The sequence below is a fragment of the Sorghum bicolor genome, chromosome 6, assembly GCF_000003195.3.
Source record: "Sorghum bicolor cultivar BTx623 chromosome 6, Sorghum_bicolor_NCBIv3, whole genome shotgun sequence".
NCBI classification, from domain to species: Eukaryota; Viridiplantae; Streptophyta; class Magnoliopsida; order Poales; family Poaceae; genus Sorghum; species Sorghum bicolor.
The window spans coordinates 53,804,479-53,826,397 of record NC_012875.2 but is presented as its reverse complement, the minus strand read 5'-3'; the positions used below and the strand labels follow the sequence as shown (position 1 = coordinate 53,826,397).

General features: G+C 43.2%; 3 protein-coding genes across 3 annotated transcripts; 2 read left to right on the top strand and 1 right to left on the bottom strand.

Annotated features, from left to right (window-relative positions):
* Positions 2,033 to 8,155, top strand: LOC8057552 (homeobox-leucine zipper protein ROC4). The gene is made up of 9 exons (XM_021462260.1): positions 2,033 to 2,271; positions 2,406 to 2,662; positions 2,760 to 2,877; positions 2,990 to 3,700; positions 3,784 to 3,885; positions 3,988 to 4,197; positions 6,217 to 6,394; positions 6,491 to 6,864; positions 7,355 to 8,155. The coding sequence occupies exons 1-9, from the start codon at positions 2,173 to 2,175 to the stop codon at positions 7,712 to 7,714; spliced, it is 2,409 nt and encodes an 802-aa protein (XP_021317935.1). The 5' UTR covers positions 2,033 to 2,172; the 3' UTR covers positions 7,715 to 8,155.
* Positions 10,701 to 14,574, bottom strand: LOC8057601 (replication factor C subunit 4). The gene is made up of 7 exons (XM_002446906.2): positions 14,301 to 14,574; positions 14,083 to 14,189; positions 13,884 to 13,985; positions 13,166 to 13,361; positions 11,529 to 11,657; positions 11,261 to 11,455; positions 10,701 to 11,138 (listed from the first exon to the last, which is right to left on the bottom strand). Exons 1-7 carry the CDS (start codon positions 14,460 to 14,462, stop codon positions 11,028 to 11,030), a joined length of 1,002 nt encoding a protein of 333 aa, XP_002446951.1. The 5' UTR covers positions 14,463 to 14,574; the 3' UTR covers positions 10,701 to 11,027.
* On the top strand, positions 17,150 to 21,846 carry LOC110436552 (E3 ubiquitin-protein ligase At1g12760-like). The gene is made up of 5 exons (XM_021463835.1): positions 17,150 to 17,784; positions 20,209 to 20,328; positions 20,426 to 20,558; positions 20,665 to 20,829; positions 21,392 to 21,846. The coding sequence occupies exons 1-5, from the start codon at positions 17,237 to 17,239 to the stop codon at positions 21,566 to 21,568; spliced, it is 1,143 nt and encodes a 380-aa protein (XP_021319510.1). The 5' UTR covers positions 17,150 to 17,236; the 3' UTR covers positions 21,569 to 21,846.

Sequence of the window (21,919 nt, the reverse complement as noted above, 5' to 3'; positions counted from 1 at the left end):
TAGTTAAGAACAGAGAAAGAATATGATTAGATAAAAAGTTATTCCGTAAAAATTATGTATTGAGAATATATTTTTTATGTATAATATCTATAGAAATTAATAAATATAAAAATTACACGTAGGTTAGTACTGAGACCGTTGGAATAAACAAGGTCAGAACCTCCAGCCAGGCGCCGCGCGCCCATGCCAATGCCGTCCTGTACTCCACGACGCACGCGCCTCCACGGCACCATGGCCCATGGCATGTCACCGGAGCGGCCCAGTCCCGTCACTGTAGCCTCAGCACCCCCGCCTACCCTTTCGCGCTCCCGGTCCCAGGCTCTCACCGCCAGGCGCCAGCCCCGCGCACGCCTCGGCTACTAGCCGGGCCACCCTCCCTGCATTTATGAGGTGCAGTGCAGGCCCCTCTCCCGTGTCTCCTCCCACGCGTCGTCTACGCCTACCATAGCAACTGGCAGATGGGCCAACTGTGTAGTAGGACCAGAATGCAGTCTGACGATCACCAGGAATCCCCAGCCGGCTCGCAAGTCGCATCCGTCGGATCCTTGTCACACGTCCGGGTGGTCACCGCCACCGGCTCGCTCTCGCACGGTCGGTCACACGGCCGTCTCTACAGCCGTCCACCACGGCACCTACTACTGCACACTACTACAGCGACACCCGTCGAATTCTGGACCTGCACCTGCCAACCCGAACCAACTCACGCTGCCGCTCCCTTTCCGGTTTGACTCCGCTGTGTCCCCTCCGCGCAGAAACAAACAAGGAGCCGGCCGCGGCTGCCGAGTGCCGAGCCGCGCGGACGGGCCCAAAAGCCGGGGCCGGACGCGGCGGGTACGCAGCAGCAGGCGGCGGAAGCCCAGAGCACGAAGCCGCCGCCGGGGCGGGAAGGGGACGGGATGGCGTCGCGTCGCGTCCGCCGCGCGTACCCCGTGCCTGCCGGGCCCGTGGCCAACCACACATGCCAAGCGCGAGTGCCATGCAAGCGCAAGCGAACAAAAACCAGCCCCCGCCCCTTTGACCGGAACCGCGGCACGTCCCCCGTCCGTGCGTCCACACTCCACACACACCGACACTGCCCGGCCCGCCCGCTCCCCACATTCTTCTCCTGGACTGGACTGCATGCTGCTCTTGCCTCTCGGCTGTTTTGCTTTCACGTTGACTCCCCTTCTACACCTGACAGATTAATTTAGCTACTCTTAGGTACTAAACTATTTTAGCTACTTTTAGTCAATGTGTTTAGAATTTTAGCTACTAAATTGACTAAAATTTAGCTAGCTAAAATTTAGTTGGTGGAACCAAACAGGGCCTTAGTCTTGTTTAGATCAAAAAAAATTTCAGATTTTAAAATTAAATCACTTTCGTTTATATTTGTCAATGATTGTTCATCCATAAATTAGCTAGGCTCAAAAATTCATCTCGTAAATCACAAAAAAAATATACAATTAATTATTTTTTAATTATATTTAATGCTTTATACACGTACTCTAAAATTTAATTTGATGAATAATCTTAATTTTTTTTAAAAAAATTAGAGTCAACTAAACAAGGTCACTTAACTGGTGTTTAAGCCGCAGATCCATCATGAGTATGACCACATCGTCCATCGTCTCGTTCTCGTCTCTTTGACGCTTTTTGTACACGGTGCTCTCTAGTTTTTTTTCCTAAATAAAAGGTACTTCCTCGTTCTAAAAAGAATATAACTCTAGATTTAAACCAAGTTAAATTATCTTAAATTTATATAAAGCAGAATTAATATTTATTTTTTAAAATAGATTTATCATTTAAATATATTTAATGATTAATCTAGTAGAAATTATTCTAAATATTAATATTTATATAAATACACCCCGTCCGTCACAAAATAAGTAGTTAAATTTAATTAACTTTTTGACTCCTTGAAAAACAAAAAAAAATTGCCCGAGGGAGTAGCTGCTTCGGGTTTTGTCGATCACTCACAGCTCACAGCTCATCGCATACTCCTGTCCTGGGCGTGTGCGGGGAAGCGTGGGCGGATCCAGGCAAGAGGCAAGGTAAACCTTTTCGGGAGTAGAAAAGGGGAAGCCTGCCACTACCAGCAGCCTAGGCGCTCCTGCTGCTGCTTCTTGCCTGTCTCCCGCTTGTTCTCCCTAGTTCCGACCCGAAGGGGAAGAAGAAGGAGCAGAGCGCCAGGGCATGAGCTTCGGCGATCTCCTCGACGGCGGCGGGTCCGCGGCTGGCGTGCAGTTCCCGTACGGCGTCTTCGCGTCATCGCCGGCCCTCTCCCTCGCCGTGGTACGAACTACGTACGCGCCGCCGCGGGCGGGCGACGTTTTCTTGGTCTTGGGTTGCGGCGTCGCGCTGTGCGGGGTGAATTTCGTGCGGTTGAGTGATTCGAGAATGCGCGCGTGTGTTGTGGTTGATTACAGGTGGACGCCGGGCGCCGCCGCGACGGCGGCAGCGCTGCGCGGGCGGGCTCGTCGGCCCGCCGAGGCGGCGGAGGAAACGGGAAGGACGCGTCGGAGGCGGAGAACGAGGGCCAGTCGATGGTGAGCGGACACCTCGACGTCGTCTTGTCTGGCGGCGGCGATGGCGAGGACGACGAGGACGGCGAGGACGCGAACCCGCGCAAGCGCAAGAGGCGGTACAACCGCCACACGCCGCATCAGATCGCACGGCTCGAAGCGTGAGCGCCCCACCCCCCGCGTCGATCGATTCGTCGTGTTTTCTTGAAACTTGCGTAAAGGCCCGCGCTCATGCGTGGATCGTTGTTTGTGCCGCAGGATGTTCAAGGAATTCCCCCACCCGGACGAGAAGCAGCGCGCGGAGCTGAGCAAGCAGCTGGGCCTGGAGCCGCGGCAGGTCAAGTTCTGGTTCCAGAACCGGCGCACGAATGCGAAGGTGAGCGACCGGGCAAACCCAGCTCTCTCTGGTACTCTACGTCGTTTGTTCGTGCCGTTTGGTGCAGTGCTTGACATGGCTTTCTCTTTTGCATGGTCCTGAACCTGGCAAGAACCAAATGGAGCGGCAGGAGAACGCACGGCTGAAGCAGGAGAACGACAAGCTGCGTGTCGAGAACCTGTCCATCCGGGAGGCCATGAGGGACCTGGTGTGCAGCGGCTGTGGCGGCCCAGCGGTGCTCGGGGACCTGTCGCTCGAAGAGCGCCACCTGCGCCTCGAGAACGCGAGGCTCAGGGACGAGCTCGCTCGAGTCTGCACCCTCACTGCCAAGTTCATTGGCAAGCCCATGTCTCACATGGAACTGCTCGCGGTCGCGGAGGAGCCGCATCCTATGCCAGGCTCGTCACTGGAACTTGCAGTTGCTGGTGGTGTTGGTTCCGGCGTCCCATCGAGCAAAATGCCCGTCTCGACGATCTCTGAGTTGGCTGGCAGCACATCCAGCGCAATGGGAACAGTGATCACGCCCATGGTGACTGCATCATTGCCGATGGTTAGCATTGACAAGTCCAAGTTCGCCCAGCTTGCAGTGAGTGCGATGAATGAGCTTGTCAAGATGGCGCAGACGAATGAACCGCTGTGGATTCCAAGCGCTTCCTCACCTGGCTCGCCAACCATGGAGACTCTAAACTTCAAAGAGTACTTGAAGGCATTCACGCCGTGTGTTGGAGTGAAACGTAATGGGTTTGTGTCTGAGGCCTCTAGGGAGTCCGGCATTGTCACCGTTGACAGTAGCGCTGCTCTTGTGGAGGCCTTCATGGATGAGGTTCTTCTCGTGCCACCATGCATGTTTCTTTTGCCATTGCCTGTATGTTTGAACTCACATGGTTGTTTGAATTGTTGCCACAGAGACGATGGTCAGACATGTTCTCCTGCATTGTTGCCAAGGCAGCCACCATTGAGGAGATCTCACCTGGTGTTGCAGGAAGCAGAAATGGTGCATTGCTGCTTGTGAGTGTTGAATAGTCCCTAGTGTTCAGTTGTTCAGAATATCTGTATCCTGTCCTTGTTCTTAAGCATGGTATCTGCATATTTTCTATGGCTTTGCTACAGATGCAGGCAGAACTACAAGTGCTTTCACCTCTTGTCCCTATAAGGGAGGTAACATTTCTTAGGTTCTGCAAACAGCTTGCTGAGAGTGCATGGGCTGTAGTGGATGTTTCCATTGATGGACTGCAGATGGATCACTGCCTCGCTACAAACACGAAATGCCGGAGGCTGCCTTCAGGTTGCGTGTTGCAAGATACCCCCAATGGATGCAAGGTACATCATAGCAATTCTTCTACCTCTTGTTTTTGAAAGATTTCAAGTAGATTTTATGTTTAGTTGTCTACCAAATCCTTGCAGTGTTGACATGCCTACCATTGATCCTGAAAGTCCTTAATTTCCTATGTCATGGCCCATGTATACCAGTATGCATGACTTTGGCACCTTTTCAGAAACGCCCATATTAATTCCTGGCAATTGTACTGTATTCATGATAATAATAGGATCATCATTGTTTCCAATCCTCCACACCATGACAATATTGAACAGAATACTCTGTTGTTTGGTAGTGTTTCTATATTTTTTTTCGTTAGTTTATTTTTATTGTGCACTGATAGTCATGCGATGTATTGTTCGCAAGTCATAGTTAGGGCACTCACAATGCAGACTCTATCATAGAGTCTAAAGTCATTTATTACCTCGAACAATGTGGACTTGGAGTCTAAATAAGACTTGGAGTCTTATTTTTTCTACCTCTTTCTTCAATAAATATGGTGCCACATCAGCAAAATACCATAAATAATATGTAATTAATTGTCTTGGACTCTATGATAGAGTCTTGCATTAGGAGTGCCCTTAGGCTAATGTCTCTGATAAATTAATTGTTGTTACAAGCGCACTACCCAAAATTAATGTATTAGTCAGCGGGGATGGTTTAAACAATTGCTTCAGAATAATTAACTGATTTTCTAGATCTAACACTTCTACCAAGCATACTCCCTTGCTTTTGTTTAGTCATAAGCTCCATCCAAGGGGATCGGATACTTCTATGCCTGGGATTGAGCCCCCTGGGTTTCTCCTTGTCTGTTGTTTAATCGATGCATCTCGTAGAAATTTGACACCTCTTTTCTTGCTCACCACAATAAAGAAAAGTAATTTCCTCCTTGGGTTTTGTGCCTGAGCTTTGTATAATATTTAATGGTAATGCACATCTATCCACACGAGTGGTTGTTTTCCAATTCTTTTAACTTGGACTAAGGAGAAGTAAACCTAATTCTTTCTGATACAAATGCCATTTTAGACAAGCTCTTGATTACGTGAGAACTTCGAGGAAAAAAAAACACCGGCTCTTTTTACTCGTCATTTTCACGTGATATCAAATCACATCATATCAATTAATTTATCATGAACTCACAAACCCGTAACGGGTGGTAGCTACGTAATCTGAAGTGTTTGAGAAGAATATACTTTGCATTACTTTTATGTCATTGTTTCAGTATATCTTTAGGATTGATAATTAAAATACCCTGATCAGAATGATGTCAGAGCTTGTGACCAGACCCACATGCAGAAAGATCTGCTGTTCCTAGATCAATTTTGAGACACTGTCACCCCACACAAGAAATATCAAGTTTCCTTATGTTAGTTTTATTTCATTTATGTTGTTTTGGTTCATCCCACCTTCATTTAATTTTTATGCTCCTGTTGAAATGTGGTAAATGTGTCTCCTTGAGAACACAGTGTCAAGGTATACTCCTAACCCAGTAACTCTTCTGATTTATTGCAATGCAAGCACAAGGTAGACTTTACAATGTGGGTGGCGAGATTGATTATAGCATTTCAAGGCAGCCTTTGCTGTCAAACACAACCCTTGTCCCTTCATGTTTAGTTCCAAAAAATTTTGGGAAATTGACATTGTAGCACTTTCGTTTGTATTTGACAAATATTGTCAAATTATGGACTAACTAGGCTCAAAAGATTCGTCTCGTCAATTCCGACCAAACTGTGCAATTAGTTTTTATTTTCGTCTATATTTAATACTCCATGCATGTGTCTAAAGATTCGATGTGACGGGGAATTAAAAAATTTTGCAAAATTTTTTGGGAACTAAACAAGGCGTTAGAGCGTGGTTTATTTGGCCCTGTTAAACTAGTACCTGCAGTACTCTACTATGTAGTGGAATTGTGTGGCAAACCTCCCCTCCTGGTGTATTACACCTCAAGATGTTTGCATGTGGGCATGCTTTGATGTGCATGTGCTAACGGTCTAAGGGATGTAGCTGCATGCACACTGTAGGTCACATGGGTTGAGCATGCTGAATATCCTGAGGCATCCGTGCACCAGCTCTACCAGCCTCTTCTGTGCTCTGGTCTCGCCCTTGGTGCAGGGCGGTGGCTTGCAACACTGCAACGCCAGTGTGAGTGTTTGGCCATCCTCATGTCATCGCTTGCAGTGCCAGAGCATGACTCAGAAGGTATAAGAAATTTGAAAATGCTTAAGAGTTGTGTAACATTCCTTGCCTGTGTTGCATGCTAGAGACAAAATTGTAAATGGTTCACTCTTTACACAGCGGTTTCTCTGGAAGGAAAACGGAGCTTGTTGAAGTTGGCACGGAGGATGATGGAGAACTTCTGCGCAGGGATGAGTGCGTCATCTTCCTGTGAATGGAGTATACTGGATGGCTTAACAGGTAGCATGGGGAAAGATGTACGTGTCATGGTACAGAACAGTGTGGATGAACCTGGGGTGCCACCAGGTGTGGTGCTTAGTGTTGCCACAGCAGTATGGTTGCCTGTGACACCTGAGCGGCTCTTCAACTTTCTTCGCGATGAGGAGCTCCGTGCTGAATGGGACATCCTCAGCAATGGTGGCCCTATGCAGCAGATGTTACGCATTACCAAGGGGCAACTGGATGGCAACTCTGTAACTCTACTGAGAGCTGATGTGAGTATTTCCTGCCACATATGCTTCCTGATCCCACCTTGTTCTTCATGCTTGTGCTTGTCTGTAATTTTTGGTCAAATGTAGAAGTGCCAAGTGCTGAGGATGTTGAAACTTAAGGCTCTGGAGCAATGCTCTTAACTAGCCATCTTAACACCAATGGAAGATAAATTAAATAAATAGTAGAGCCTTTCTCCGGCACTAATACTAAGAAAATCTGCCAAATGTTAATACTACGCCAAGAAAAAAAAGTACAAACCTACTCAAGAAGGTATAATCAGTAGGCCAGTAACTGACTACTCTGTTTCTTAGAAAGCGTTAGCATCAAAGCAGACCCATCCTGCATTAGAAAGGTCTAAAAGCTTCAGTGATTTCCTCAGTTTTCATGTTTTGAGCTGTGGATATCCTTAAAGTACAGTAGAATGTGATCTGCTCTTCCTGTTTCCATTGATTGTATAATCCTTAACCTTAATGGTTTGCATTATGTTTACAGCATACAAACTCCCACCTGAACAGCATCTTGATTCTACAAGAGACGTGCACTGACAGATCTGGTGCAATGGTCGTGTATGCCCCCGTGGACTTCCCGGCAATGCAGCTTGTGATTGGTGGAGGGGACTCAACGAATGTGGCACTCCTGCCATCTGGTTTCGTCATTCTGCCTGATGGGTCTAGCTCTAGCGCTGGTGGGGTTGGGCACAAGACATGCGGATCGCTGCTCACGGTTGCATTCCAGATCCTTGTGAACAGCCAGCCCACAGCAAAGCTCACGGTGGAGTCAGTGGACACCGTGTACAACCTCATCTCTTGTACCATCGAGAAGATCAGGGCGGCACTTCACTGTGACATCTGAACTTGGGAACAGGAAACTTTAGGCATGGAGGTAACAGCCGGTAATGAGCCTGAGTCAAGAACGAACCGCGCGAAACATTAGTGACCTTTGCTAGGTGGTACGGGTCGATGGGGCTTGGCCCGTAGCACACAGCAATGGTGGTGGTTCGGGTATTGACTCAGCCTCGCCCTGCCGCTGTTCTCAACGGTTATGGGTGAAGTTTTGCATTTTGGACATGCCTAGGCAATGCCATGGTTTTGGTGGTTTTAGGGAGTCTGGAGTCATCTATGTTTTTTGTTGGCTGGCTCATGGGTTTTTTTGGTGTCAGGTCTCTTTTTGTAACGGTAGATGTAGGAGCCCCAGTGATGATACAGTCAATATCTGACAAATGCAGCATTGTATCGTGAGATTCAGTCTCAGATCACTATGGATCTATCTTAATATGGAACAGTTGTAAGAGTAGCAGAAGCAGCAGTTTATGATGGACGTGTTGTCCAAAACAAGCTTCCTGTTTTGATAGAGGAAATCGATACAATTAGTGACTGGGTGTACCAGTTTTACAGGTTTCCGTGACTTCCAATGGAATGGTCATTCTGGGAGAATAGCGAATGATCCCAAGTTACCTGCGACTTTCTTCCAGCCCTAATTCGCTCGGCTCAGTTTTAGTGAATGCCTAGGTGGTGGACTTGAAAGAAGCCAACGTGATGTGTTGAGATTGGTTAGCACTACACAGATAGAGTTAGAACACTCACAAATAGAGATCGGAGATGTAAAAGCACATGGCGCCATCGCCGGGTGCACGGAGTTCGCAAACAGCTTGCCATCTAGCCGCGGAGCGCACGGAGTTCGCAATCGACGGTCTGATAGCTAGGCAACCAGGCATGTTGAACCAAGGGGCCCCTTGAACCAAACATGCCCTCAAACAACTCCTAACATGTAAACAGTGGCTGAGGGAAGGGGGGGGGGCTGAGGGGGGCCTGGCACCCCCAACCTTCCCATAACTCCCTTAATACACCTCATAGATTAGATGTTTAATTATCTAATTAGCTAGTTAATGATATTATCTGTACTAAGATTTTTATTCTTATTTCATATTAATCTCTAATAGTTTCTTATACAAATAGAATCTAGATCTTTTTAATATTTTCTTCATATCTTTTATTTTTATTATTGCCTATCAAACATCAGTTTGCCCCCTACCACACACTCTAATTAGCTAGTTAATTGAAAATCAGCATTTTTCTTGTTTAATCCTTCTGAATTGATCTCCAACAATGGGATCTATATTATTTAGCATTAGTCTTCCTATTATCTTTCTTATCTCCTATGTTTGTATCATTATTGGTCTAAACTCTAAACGGTCATTTAGCCTGTTGTACTCAACTTTTAAACACTAACAGTGATATGGTGTTTCTGTTTAACCTTCTATTTAAATGACCATTTTACCTGTTTAATTGATCGTTTTGTCTAAGACTAAACGATATGTAACTGAATGTTTGTCATTTGATGTTAGGATCTAGTACTAATTAATTTTGCCCCCGTTTAACTACTTGTTTTTATTGTGATTCTTTTTCTGGGCAAAAAAATAGAATGATCAAGTGAAGGTTAAAGGCCTGAGACTAGTTAAATTTCTCTTTTATTTTTTTTATTTTTTCTGTTTTTTTGCATCGCAACGCAAACGTTTATTTTGGTGCTATGTACATCTTTGTCATATAATATTTTGACACACATGATTGTTCTTGGTTGCACAGCCCCCCTATGTTCAAATCGTGGCTCCACCCCTGCATGTAAAGCATGTAATTCTGCACATCCTAAAATGCGATTCTGCACAGTTGATTTTCAGGAATCAGATGGGGACCAACCTAAGGTTTCACGAGTCAGGGCATCTGATTTCATGTGCTAACGACTAGCAACTAAAAATTAGCAAGAGGCTAACAGATAGATTATTTTTTTAGCCAAATCCTTAAGGCCTTGTTTAGATCCAAAAATTTTTGGATTTGGACAGTGTAGCAATTTCGTTTGTATTTGACAATTATTGTTCAACTATGGACCAACTAGACTCAAAAGATTTATCCCGCAAATTATAAACAAACTGTGCAATTAATTATTATTTTTTTGTATTTTTAATGCTCTATGCATGTGCCGCAAGATTCGATGGGATAGGAAATCTTGAAAAGTTTTTGGATTTTAGGTGCAACTAAACAAGGCCTAGCTATTGTTAGCCAGTTAACCAAGTACAACTACCTAACAAGGACTATCAGTTTATTGCTAGGGAGTATCATGTATGGACAGGTTAGCCTGGAATCCATTCCAAACATCCATTGGTATCCATTGTTGGATAATAGTTAGCTGGTTTATTTTTAGCTAGCTAATTTTTAGTCACAGCTAACAATTAACCTTAGCCTACATGAGCCCTATTTAGGTGCAAGCAAAGTATGTTTGGAATATTAGAGAAATACTACAATTTTATTAAGTACTTATGTTTTCAAAACTTACTGAATGTTTCGATACAACAAATCTTCTAGTTTTAAAAACCATGGTTTTGTTTAAACTTTTTAGAGTTTAAAAACTCCACTTGTGGCTTCGTTTCTTGTAAACCACAATTTTGTACTCCCTCCGTTCCAAATTATAAGTCATTCTAAGAATCTTGGAGAGTCAAAGCATTTCCAAATTTGGCCAAAAATATAAAGAGAAATATAAAAATTTATGTCATAAAATAGGTACACTATGAAAATATAACTAACAGAGAATCTAATGATACTTAGTTGATACCAAAAATATTATTATTTTGCTATATAAATTTGGTCAAACTTGAAAAACTTTAACTTTCCAAAATTCTTAGAATGACTTATAATTTAGGACGGAGAGAGTATTACTTAACCGTAGTTCTGTTCTGTGATACCATAGCTTTTGAAATCTACAGTCATCCAATCGAGTCCTTAATGGGATACATGCTCCAACACCAGTAATTCCAAAATGCATACATTTGTCTCGTATGCTAAGGGGATGGTGAAAAGATAAATATTGTTTCTGGCACTCCCGTCTCCATCATCTTCCCTTTCATGGTCTGTCATACTAGTACCAGAAACACCAATCCATTTAAAACGTAGCTGGCATTCGGGGCAACAGAAGAAAAAGGATGGTTCATGGGTGCCGCACGACAGCTAGATCTGCCACATTGGATAAACATGATAGTTTCTACAGAAAGCACTATATTACAGAGATAAATTACGTCTGAAGCCATTAAGCCATGCATGACAGCACTGCTAACTGAAATAACTAGATTACCAAGTAACACAACTCGACACAAGCTATTATCATCTGCAACACGAGTTCATGGTGCTTTTGCAATTTCCCTCACGAGCGCAAACTTGGCAAGTAGACCAGAAAGCTGAAGAAATGATCCAACACCATCACATATTCTCATGTGTGCAAATCCTGTTTCCTGTTAAAAAAAACAGAATATGCTTGTTCAACGGAGGCGAAATCAACTGCATCTCTGTAAGTCCAAAGGCGTAATATAGCAGTATTTTCCCTTCACGGAAAGTTACAAAGTTATGAAGTTACCTTCAGCATTTCGAGCTTCAGATATTCAGGCATGTCATAATTCTTCACAACACGGAAGAGAGTAGTGATAATGTCAGTAGGAGAGTATCCCAAATCATAAAGTTGCTTCAGTGCAGCGCAGGCCTCATCAAACTTTCCATCAAGCACATTTTTCACCATGTTCTTGACATGTAAGGGATGTGGTTGATCACATACCTGGTAACAATACAGTGTCACTACTAACCGAACACACATTAAACATGCAGAAAATGATAAATAGAGTATCAACCTTGAACACATTTTCTTGATTAACAAAGCGGAACCCACTAAATGTAGCTTGCAGGTTGTTCAAAGCTTGTCTCATGTCACCATCAGCAGTAAATATGATAGCCTCCAGCCCCTCTGGCACATAAGGAACCTGATTATACAACAAAATAAATGATATTAAATTTGGAACCTGTCCCTGGACAGTGGGACAAAATCAGAAAACCAAGTCTCACTGTTCAACTTTTATACATTCAGCCAAAGAGAGTATACATCAAACCAACACAGATGTACCCAGACGTGGTAATGGATTAGGATCCAAATCCATATGGACAGTACGATTAAAATCCAAGGAAAAAGATTCAAGTCCAATCCTACCACAACACAGAATGACTAATATACAATCCAATTGCTTTTAGGTCCAAATCCATCTAATATGATTCAATAAGAACAAAACTCATAACTACATGTTGATCTTATGTGACCTTAGTTTTTTTTAAAAAAAAAAAACATGTTCACAATTTAAAATTATTGACTAAAATTTGTTGGATATAACTTGGTACGACTGACTGCTAGTTTATGCAGATTGGTGTGACTAGATACGTATGTGTAGATGGACCACATATCGAAAGTCGGTCCTATAATTAAAATTACGTGTTCACACCTCAAACTTTTAGCAAAATTGGCTCAGATTTGCTGGGATGACTTAGTATGATTGACTGTTACTTTGTGTAGATTGGTGTGACTAGATATATAATTGACCTCACATCGTAAACTCAAAGCTAGACATTGAATGCTGTTCTACATCTCAAATCCAAAGAAATCCAATGAATACTGAACTTTTTGAGTTAATCTCCAATGGGTTTCGGATTTGATTGGATCAAAATGATGATGTACATGAAATCTAAATAGACCCTATCCAAGTGTATCCAAAGCAATTAGTGTCCAGTTAGACTTTAGATCATCCGAATCTACTCCCAACTCTAGGTGTATCCATGATCAAATGAGTTTGAACTGGAAATCATAAAAGTATTTAACTTGCATAAATCAAGTAGAAGTGTATAACTATATAGTTTATTAATCTAGCAGGCCAATCTGTTGATTTATTCTGATAGGATAACTCAGCACATCCAGTTTTGCTTTGTTTCAGTTTTGACCATCTAGTTAAAGGATCATTTGCTGGTTTACAGTTTGGCATGATCACAACCATTCTAGATGCATATGTTACAGTACACTTCAACTTAAGGTTTACAAATACAGTAACATATCAAATAATAGTTGAAATCTATGTCTCTTTATAAACAAGAGTTTGTGCTTGTTTTTTAGTTTCAAAACATCTGATATCACAATGTGCATAGCATGGATAGTTTTTTCCCCTAATTTTGCAAGGAATGCATGCTTTAGTATCTGCAGAAGCATACTCAACTATCACAACACATCTCCTGGCTAATTTATTTGAAACAACATTAGGATTCGGTAGTATTTCCAGATAAAATATCATAACAACACCAAAGCTTTCGACAAGACCAACGAATTCCATATTCAGTTATTGGTACTCCAATACCAAATGTAAGGTGTTTGTCCTAAGCCAAAGTTCTCTAACTTTGATCTCACGGGTTCTAGTATGGATTTATTTGGGCGTTAAGCAGTGCCAAAGATTACCTTCTCAGCTGCCACAACAATCATGAGGCGGCCAAGGATCTCCTGGTCAGAAAGCCTTGAGAACCTGACAATAGCACATCGGCTTTGAATGGGTTCAATTATCTTCGATGAGGTGTTGCATGCTAGTGCAAATCTAGTGGTGTTTGAATAGATCTCCATTGTTCTTCTCAGAGCTTGCTGTGCTCCTGTTGTCATGCTGCACACGGCAAGAGTGAAGTTTAAACACATACTCAGATACTTCTATTTAAACTCCACAAAATAATGCAGTCAGGGTCTGTCCATTTCACTGACAACTAAGAAATTAATTTCCTAGTACTATGGATGAAAAGGGATCGGATACGGACGGTATCAGTGATATTACATTTGTTTCCATATTTCTGGTCGGATTCGGATTCGACGGATAGTGTCAGCCATGCCGGATAGGATATAACTGGATGTCGACATTATAAATATGCGATTTGAGTATTCGGATATAGATTCGGTATCGGATGTTGAATATCTGGACTCAGACACGGGACAGATTTGAAACCCTCTAAACGGCTCGAATACGGTCGGAAAACATCCGTACTGTTTTTAATCTTGGGCTCTTGGCTCAAGTCCAAACAACAACCGATGGTAAAACAAGAAAAAACATGCCAAAAAAAACAGCTTGTATCAGTAAATACAGCACTACACCTATAACACGCCGATGGTGGAAACGACCTGCAGATGGGCTTACCTGTCAGCCTCATCCAAGATCACAATTTTGTGCCGCCCTGGCTGCAGGGTGACCTTCTTCTGGGCAAACATCTTGATCTTGTTCCGCACCACATCCAAACCCCTGCAAAAGCACGAATCGACCATGAGGCATCCAACCCAAACACCACTCAAGGTGGCCCCGAATCGCCAATACAAAATCACGTCACTGTGCCAGAAACCTGTCATCTGAGGCATTGAGCTCCAGCACGGCCTCGCGGTAGCTGGGCCCCAGAAGCTCGTGCGCCAGCGCCAGGATGCTCGTCGTCTTCCCGGTCCCCGGAGGCCCCTGCGCGAAGGGAAATTAAGAAAAAAAAAACGGGGGGTGGGGGGTGGGGGGGGGGGGTGAGCTACGCTGTTCCGTGCTGCGCGGCAAGGTGTTCGAGGAAATGGCGCTTACGGAGAGGATGAGGTTGGGCATGTTGCCGTCGCGGGCAATGACCTCCAGGCGGGCGACGGCATCGGAGTTGCCGACGACGTCTGCGACGCGGTTGGGGCGGTACTTCTCCACCCACGGGATGTCGTAGGTGTCGGCGTGGGCGGCGGCTGAGGAGGCGGCCATGGCGCTTGGGTAGCTGCGCTTGCGCCGCGGGAGCTTGGAGGGGCGCGCGTTTGTGGAGGGAAAAATTGGGGAATTGGCGAGAGCCTGCGGCGCGAGGGTTTTGTTTCGCGTCTGGCCGACTGAGGCCCGCCCTCTTGGACGGCTGGGATCAGTCAGATACGGACGTACCTATGCATAAGTCTGACGTGGCACCGTACTACTGGGGAGAAGAAGAAAAAATGAACTCATTATTTCTCATTGGAAAAGTTAGATCTGTACCTTAACAGATTTAAAGTTTGCAAAAATATTCCTCCATCTCAAATTATAAAACGTTTTGGTAATTCTAAATTCGTAGCTTTTATTATATATCTAGACACAATATATAAGTGCATAGCAAAATTTATAAATTTTAAAAAGTTAAAATATCTTATAATTTGAAATGGAGTGAGTAGCATCAAAATATTCAGCTTAAAAAAATAGCATCGAAAAAGTTACTTTGTTATAAATCTATTTATAGAGCCGGTATATTGCTGAGGTAGTAGCCATAGAATTTGTATGATTGATCTTTGCTCTTCAATTTTAGTTAGTGTCTTTTCTTAGGACATCTGCAACAAACTAGCAAACAATCAAATTTTAGTGTCATATAACGAGACCAATTTGATTATATCAATTTTTGTCCAAAACTCAACTTTCTTTATGTTAGCAGTGAATATGTTTAGGAATTTTCTCGGTCCACCGCTAGTTTTATTTGGGTTAATGATGGTATCCCATGTTGCTTCGACCCTAATCAAACATTGTGTTGGTCATGATCATATTGCCTCCGGATTAGTCAAGAAAAAACCTCGCAAATTTTGGCTACTCTAAGCCCAACTCATGGACGACGTTGTGTCTAGTTGGGCTATTTCTTAGTTTTTTCTATGTTGGTTTAACATATAAGTCAAAAAAATTTCACTTGTATTATAGGTCAAGTCCACCCTATACATTGGTAAGTTGGGTTAGGGTCGAGCCCACCCCATGCACTAGTTAGGTTGGGTTGGGTCGAGTTATTTTAAACGAGTCAGATTGAGTTGGTCGCACCAAAGGGAGACATATTTAACTTTGTTATAGGCAACATATGCCTTGTATGCAATAACAATATATAACATTGAGGAGCGTGTTATCCATGTGAGGTTGCCTTTTAGGTATCGCATCACTTTATCTTTCACTACTATCTGACATGGAAATCACATATCTTCTTTTGATGTCTATATTGACCTTAGACATCTATCTATGGTGGTCCTGGTGTTCAACATCAGAGGAAGTGTCACCATAATCTTTAGTCTGGTGATACCCAATCAAAATCTATGGCTTAAGGCCTTGTTTAGTTCACCCCAAAACCAAAAACTTTTCAAGATTCTGTGTTACATCGAATCTTGCGACACATGCATGGAGCATTAAATATATACGAAACAAAAATTAATTGCACAGTTTGCTTGTAAATCGTGAGACGAAACTTTTAAACCTAGTTACTTTTTTTATTAGACAATGTTTGTCAAATAAAAACGAAAGTGCTACAGTGTCAAAATCCAAAAACTTTTCGATCAAAACAAGGCCTTAGTTGGAAAAAGAAAAGATTTTGGGTGTCACATCAAATATATCGGCACATATTTGAAGTACTAAATATAGATTAATAAAAAACAAAATTACATAGCTCGCCAAAAATTATGAGATGAATTTATTAAGCATAATCAATCCGTCATTAGCATATGTGGGTTACTGTAGCAGTTATAGCTAATCATGGGCTAATTAGGCTTAAAAGTTTCGTCTCGCGATTTACAACCAAACTGTGCAATTAGTTTTTATTTTCGTCTACATTTAATGCTCTATGCATATATTCAAAGTTTCGATATGATGGATGAAAAGTTTTTGGGTGAGGAACTAAATAAGGGCCGTGTTTAGGCTGTCTCCAATAGGAGACCCATTTGGGAACCCAAACCCAAAATGGGTCTCCAACACAATACCTATAGCCTCCAACAGAGTACCCATACAGAAAACCCATTTTAGGTATCAGGAGAGGCATAACCCAAATTTGCGTATTCTCTCTCCTTGAGACCCATTTGCAGAGAGTGTTTTCTTTTAGGTCTCGTTGTTGGAGAAGACTAAAAATAGATATGGAACCTTTTACCTGTAGCGCTATCCAAAGGATAAATGGGTCTTGTATTTTGGGTGATGATTGTTGAAGATAGTCTTAGTTGATGAAGCGAAAAAAATTCGCGACACTGTAGCACATTGGGTTGCTCGTGCCTTGTGGTAATTATTGTCCAATCATGAACTAATTAGGCTCAAAAGATTCGTCTCGTAAATTTCGACCAAACTATGTATGCGTCTAAAGATTTAATGTAACGGGGAATCTTGAAAATTTTTGGGGTTTGCGGTGGAAGTAAACAAGGCAAGGCCTAAGATGTTGGTCCCAAATCAAAGCCCAGCTCATGTCTGTGTTGTTCCAAATTAAACACCATTCATGGTCCTTTTTAGAGCATGGTATTTTTTTATCTCTATATTTTTTCTATAAAATTGAACTGATTCTTATGAAATTCTTGCACGATTTAGTAAAATTCATAGGTTCCAAATAGAACATAAATTATATATTTTTTCTGTAATGGTATAATTTCGAGTCCTGTATTAATAAATAATATAAAATGAGGAAAAGAAAGAAAACTAGAGAAGAGACTCCAGAGTCCCCAAACCCGTCCAATTCCATTCTCCGGAAGAAGAGACCATTTCCTTCCTCCTGATCTCTCACGGGGTTCCCTTCGATGGCGACGCCCCGCTCTCCGAGCCCCCGTGCCGACGCGCCCCTCGATTCCGCGCCGCTGCTGGGCGGTGCCTCCGGCGGCGGGAGCCGTCGCCGAGGCGGAGCGCTCCGCCGGCCCTCCCTCCGCGGCGCGGCGCGGCTGCTGCGCCGCGGCGGGCGGCGGGCCATGCGGGAACCCTCGGTGCTGGTGCGGGAGGCAGCCGCAGAGCACCTCGAGGAGCGGCAGGCTGACTGGGCCTACTCCCGCCCCGTCGTGGCGCTCGACCTGCTCTGGAACCTCGCCTTCATCACGGTCGCCGCGGTCGTGCTCGTGCTCAGCCGCGACGAGGACTCGCCCATGCCGCTCCGGACCTGGGTCGCCGGCTACGCCCTGCAGTGCGTCGTACACATGGTCTGCGTCGCAATCGAGTACCGGATGCGCCACGGCCAGGGCGGCGGCGCCGGCGCCGCGCCCACTGACGAGGAAAGGGGCAGCGACGGATCGTCCTCGTCCAGCGACGACGATGACAGGGAGTTCGATCGCCATGGTCGCCGCACCGATTACGCCAGGTAACTTGATGGATCTTCTCGGAAAGATTTCGAAAGCTGCTCAGTACATGTACGGTAATATCCATGTAGCGTGGCAGGTGGTAGTTTAGCTTCTAGCGAAATATTCAGTTTGCTTATCTTAGTTATAGTGTCACTCAATGGGGTAAATTGAAAAGTTGCATTTGTTATCAACCTGGACATAATATCCCTGATGCAAGGGCAAACGAACTAGATAAAAGTATTGAATTGAAGTTCAGTATTAGGGGGTGTTTGGTTGGGGGTGTTAAAGTTTAACTGATACTCTAGCATTTTCGTTTTATTTGACAATTAATGTCCAATCATGAACTAATTAGGCTTAAAAGATTTGTCTAGCAAATTATTCTCTAGTTGTGTTTTTAATTTCATAAATAGTCTATATTTAATAATTCATACATGTGTCCAAACATTCGATGTGATGTGATAGACGGTAAAGTTTAACAGGCCCAACCAAACAGGGCCTTACTTATGTGCCTAGAATTTTCACCCTGGCCTTCTCTTTTAATTGGGTTCTATTGCACTTTGAGTCACTGTTTCTCGTTTGTATGATGCTAGGATTTGTAAGATACATCAATAATAAAGTAGAGCGTTTCTTTTTTGAAAACTAAAGTAGAGCATTTTGGCTCGGCACTGAGTAGTTAAAGAGTCAAGGCAAGGATACTGGGTTCTTAAGAGGCCCAAAATTCTTTGTGTATGTAAGTTCTTTGCTAAATTTTAAGTCTAAAAAGAAAGCAAGGACTCAACAATGTTGTCTTACTGTTACACATCAATGCTGTGTTGCGTGTTCCATTGAATTTTGAGGCATAGACTCATGTAGAAGGTATGATTGATGATTTCTGTTTGGAGAGGCCAAGTAAATGATGTCAGCAGCCCCAAGTGCTTGATATGTACTAAGTCACATCTTTCAATCATGTGGACTTGATTGCTATCTTACCTATCTTTCTTTGCTTCACTCCTTTAGCACAGGCCATCAAAATTTTAAAATTTCTCTAGTTATGACTCATGGTTATATCCAAGAATTCATGCTTCTCATGTTGGTGTATATTAAGGGCCCATTTGGTGCGGCTCCCACACCGGCTTCTCCATCGGCTCCGGTGTGAGTTGTAATCTGCTGTTCTCCCTCTCTGTTTCTGCGCAGCAGGGGTTGGCATTGTGGTCAGCTCTTGCTGCTGTAGTAGTATGGCAATAGGCCCTGTTTGTAGTGGCTTACATCAGCCATGTCTGGGCTGAGGTAACAGCTAAGCTATGTACCCTTAGTACTAGGACTGCACTCACCATACCTTATCATACCTGGTAGAGGTACTAGTATTCAAAGGTTCAGTGCTGTGCTCGTGCTGTGCTGAGTGCTCTTTGTTCTCACTCCCCCCCCCCCTTTTTTCAACCTCTAGCCGTGTGAGTTTGTGTGGGTGCTGGTGAGGTAACACTCACCTGTGCAGGGAGATCATGGACCAACATCTGGGACCGGAGCCGGTGGAGCCGCACCAAACCCAGCAGCAGCGAATAGCGCTTCTGGCCGCGAATGGGAGGAGCCAGAACCGTTTTTCGTGTACAGTGTCGGAGCCACGATTTGTGGCTTCGTCTTGGGGCCCCCGGCTTTGGCACCGGAGTGGCGTGGGCAGAGCCCTCCCAAGCACGGCCTAAATATAAGCATGCTTCTCAGTCATGAGAAGCACACTTATATATCATACCACAATGAGAAGCATTCTCTCTTGGCCTTTTAGAACAGAAATCATACTTCTATACTATGACTGCCGCATATGCTGGTTCTAGTTGCAGACACATTATAATATAGCGTTGCTTTTTTTTTTCATGTCGATACTACCTCCGTCCACAAAAGAATGCAATTCTCGGATTTCGAGGAGTCAAATAGGCTGATCTTTGACTAAATTTATGTAAAAAAAGTACAAATATTTTTTTATACAAAATAAGTACCATTTAGTTATAGAATATATTTTTATAATAAATTTATTTAGAGACATGAATGCTAACACTATTTACTATAAACTTGGTCAAACTTGAGCTCAATTGACTGGCACGGATACCGTAATTGCATTCTTTTGTGGATGGAGTGAGTACATAAATGACATCGGGTATCAGGGTTGTTCTTTGTTCCAAAAAAGAATGCATTTCACGTGAGCTGTCTCAATTATGTGTCGCTGTAAACATTGTAGTCAACTCTGGGGCTTCTGTTTTCTCATTTGTGCCTCTCTTGTATATGTTATCCTACTAACTGGTTTCTATATCTCATGCTTGATGTGCATCCATACTTCATGATAGATACTGTTATTCTCATGTCAGCTATAAATCCACCTTTGATCCCTTTCTTTTGCATCAAATGATCTTTTTGGACATGTAACAACTCCAGTATTTCTTTAACCTGTTGATGTTATTACTGGTTTAATCTGGCAGTATTGCAAAGCACTTGGAGTCTGCTAATACAATGTTCTCCTTCATATGGTGGATAATTGGATTTTATTGGATATCTGCTGGGGGTGAAGAGGTTATCCGGGATGCACCTCAACTTTACTGGTACCTATGTTTCTCAATTTAATAATATTTTTTTGATAGTGTTCTCGTCTCATTTGGTTCTAATGTAAACATTTTTCTGCTATGACCTACTTTGCAGGCTTTGCATAGTCTTTCTGGCATTTGATGTGTTTTTTGTTGTATTCTGCGTTGCTCTGGCTTGTATCATTGGTATTGCTGTCTGTTGTTGCCTTCCTTGTATCATAGCAATTCTCTATGCAGTATCTGACCAGGTATGACATTTCAAGTCTTGTGTAATGTACTATATATAACCCAAATGGTGAAATTGACATGTCATTCTTGATTAGATAACCGTCTACATCGTCTCACTGAATACAGGAAGGAGCATCTGAAGATGACATTCGTCAAATCCCAAGATACAAATTTCGGCGGACCGACGAGCCTGAAAAGCAAGATGTTGACCCCATGGGTCCTTTTGGTGGAATAATGACAGAGTGCGGCACCAATCAACCTATTGAGAAAGTGCTTGCAGCTGAGGATGCAGTAAGTTCTAATGCTTGGATTTTTTTTAACATGGGTAGATGCTACATAGCTTTAGCCTTATTGATGCTTGAGTTGCTACCGCTAAACATCTTTTGAACTACAGTTTCACGAGCACGGATTATATTTTTCATTCATAATGCCTGATGTAGTGATGTGTGTTGTCTCTTGAGTGGGGTGGTGCGGGACCATGGTTGATTGATATGTTTTCATTACATTACTGTCTTTGGTGGATGGACCTGTTGGTTCTGAATTTCTGATAAATACACTGGCCATATGTAACCTTATTTGGCCTGCATCACAAAGATTCAGATGTATTATACCATTTATTTGTTGTACACTTGGTACTGATATATGCTCTGTGAACTGCCACGTTAACATGTGAAGACTGATTTTCTGTCACCATTTTTATGCAATCCCACTAAGTTGGTTTTGTTTTGAATTAACTATCTATTGCAGTGATGCCAACCTAGGTTAGAGCAGAAAGATGCACAAATCATTTTGTTCGATGTATACTGCACGTGAATTAATGTTGTATATAATCTTTGCTCACTTTATCTGTCAGGAGTGTTGTATTTGCCTATCGGCTTATGATGATGGTGCAGAGTTGCGCGAACTCCCCTGTGGGCACCATTTCCACTGCACCTGCATCGACAAGTGGCTTCACATCAATGCAACATGCCCCCTGTGCAAGTACAACATTCGGAAAAGCAGCAGTAGCAGTGGAAGTGAAGAAGTTTGAATGCAGTGCGCTTGACAACGCCAATCTGTTTCAACTTCGTGACTGTGCCATTGCTAATGTAACTCCAGGTCTTTGATCAGTGTAAATTTTTGTATCAAAAAATGTGCTGATAGAGTCAATTATGTATTAAAGTTACTCAGAGTGCTGTCCGTATGTCGTATAAGTTAATAAATAGTTGGGTGTGCATCTGTATTTACTGTCAGGAATATATGATTAGTTGCACTGTAACTTGTATTCTTTTGAGTGATTCGGCGTTTTCCTGCTGGCAGTTTGTCTTCCATGGTTTCTATCGACTTTGGCCATTATTGAGCAGCAACATAGCTGATTGAAAGAATGATGGATGCTTCGGTC

Coding starts and splice junctions, on each gene's coding strand:
- LOC8057552 (XM_021462260.1), top strand. CDS start 2,173: ATGAGCTTCGGCGATCTCCTCGACGGCGGCGGGTCCGCGGCTGGCGTG. Junction 2,272..2,405: donor CGGCCCTCTCCCTCGCCGTG/GTACGAACTACG, acceptor GGTTGATTACAG/GTGGACGCCGGGCGCCGCCG. Junction 4,198..6,216: donor ATACCCCCAATGGATGCAAG/GTACATCATAGC, acceptor TGCACACTGTAG/GTCACATGGGTTGAGCATGC.
- LOC8057601 (XM_002446906.2), bottom strand. CDS start 14,462: ATGGCCGCCTCCTCAGCCGCCGCCCACGCCGACACCTACGACATCCCG. Junction 14,190..14,300: donor TGCCCAACCTCATCCTCTCC/GTAAGCGCCATT, acceptor CCCTTCGCGCAG/GGGCCTCCGGGGACCGGGAA. Junction 11,456..11,528: donor ATCAAGAAAATGTGTTCAAG/GTTGATACTCTA, acceptor TATTGTTACCAG/GTATGTGATCAACCACATCC.
- LOC110436552 (XM_021463835.1), top strand. CDS start 17,237: ATGGCGACGCCCCGCTCTCCGAGCCCCCGTGCCGACGCGCCCCTCGAT. Junction 20,329..20,425: donor GATGCACCTCAACTTTACTG/GTACCTATGTTT, acceptor CCTACTTTGCAG/GCTTTGCATAGTCTTTCTGG. Junction 20,559..20,664: donor TCTATGCAGTATCTGACCAG/GTATGACATTTC, acceptor CACTGAATACAG/GAAGGAGCATCTGAAGATGA.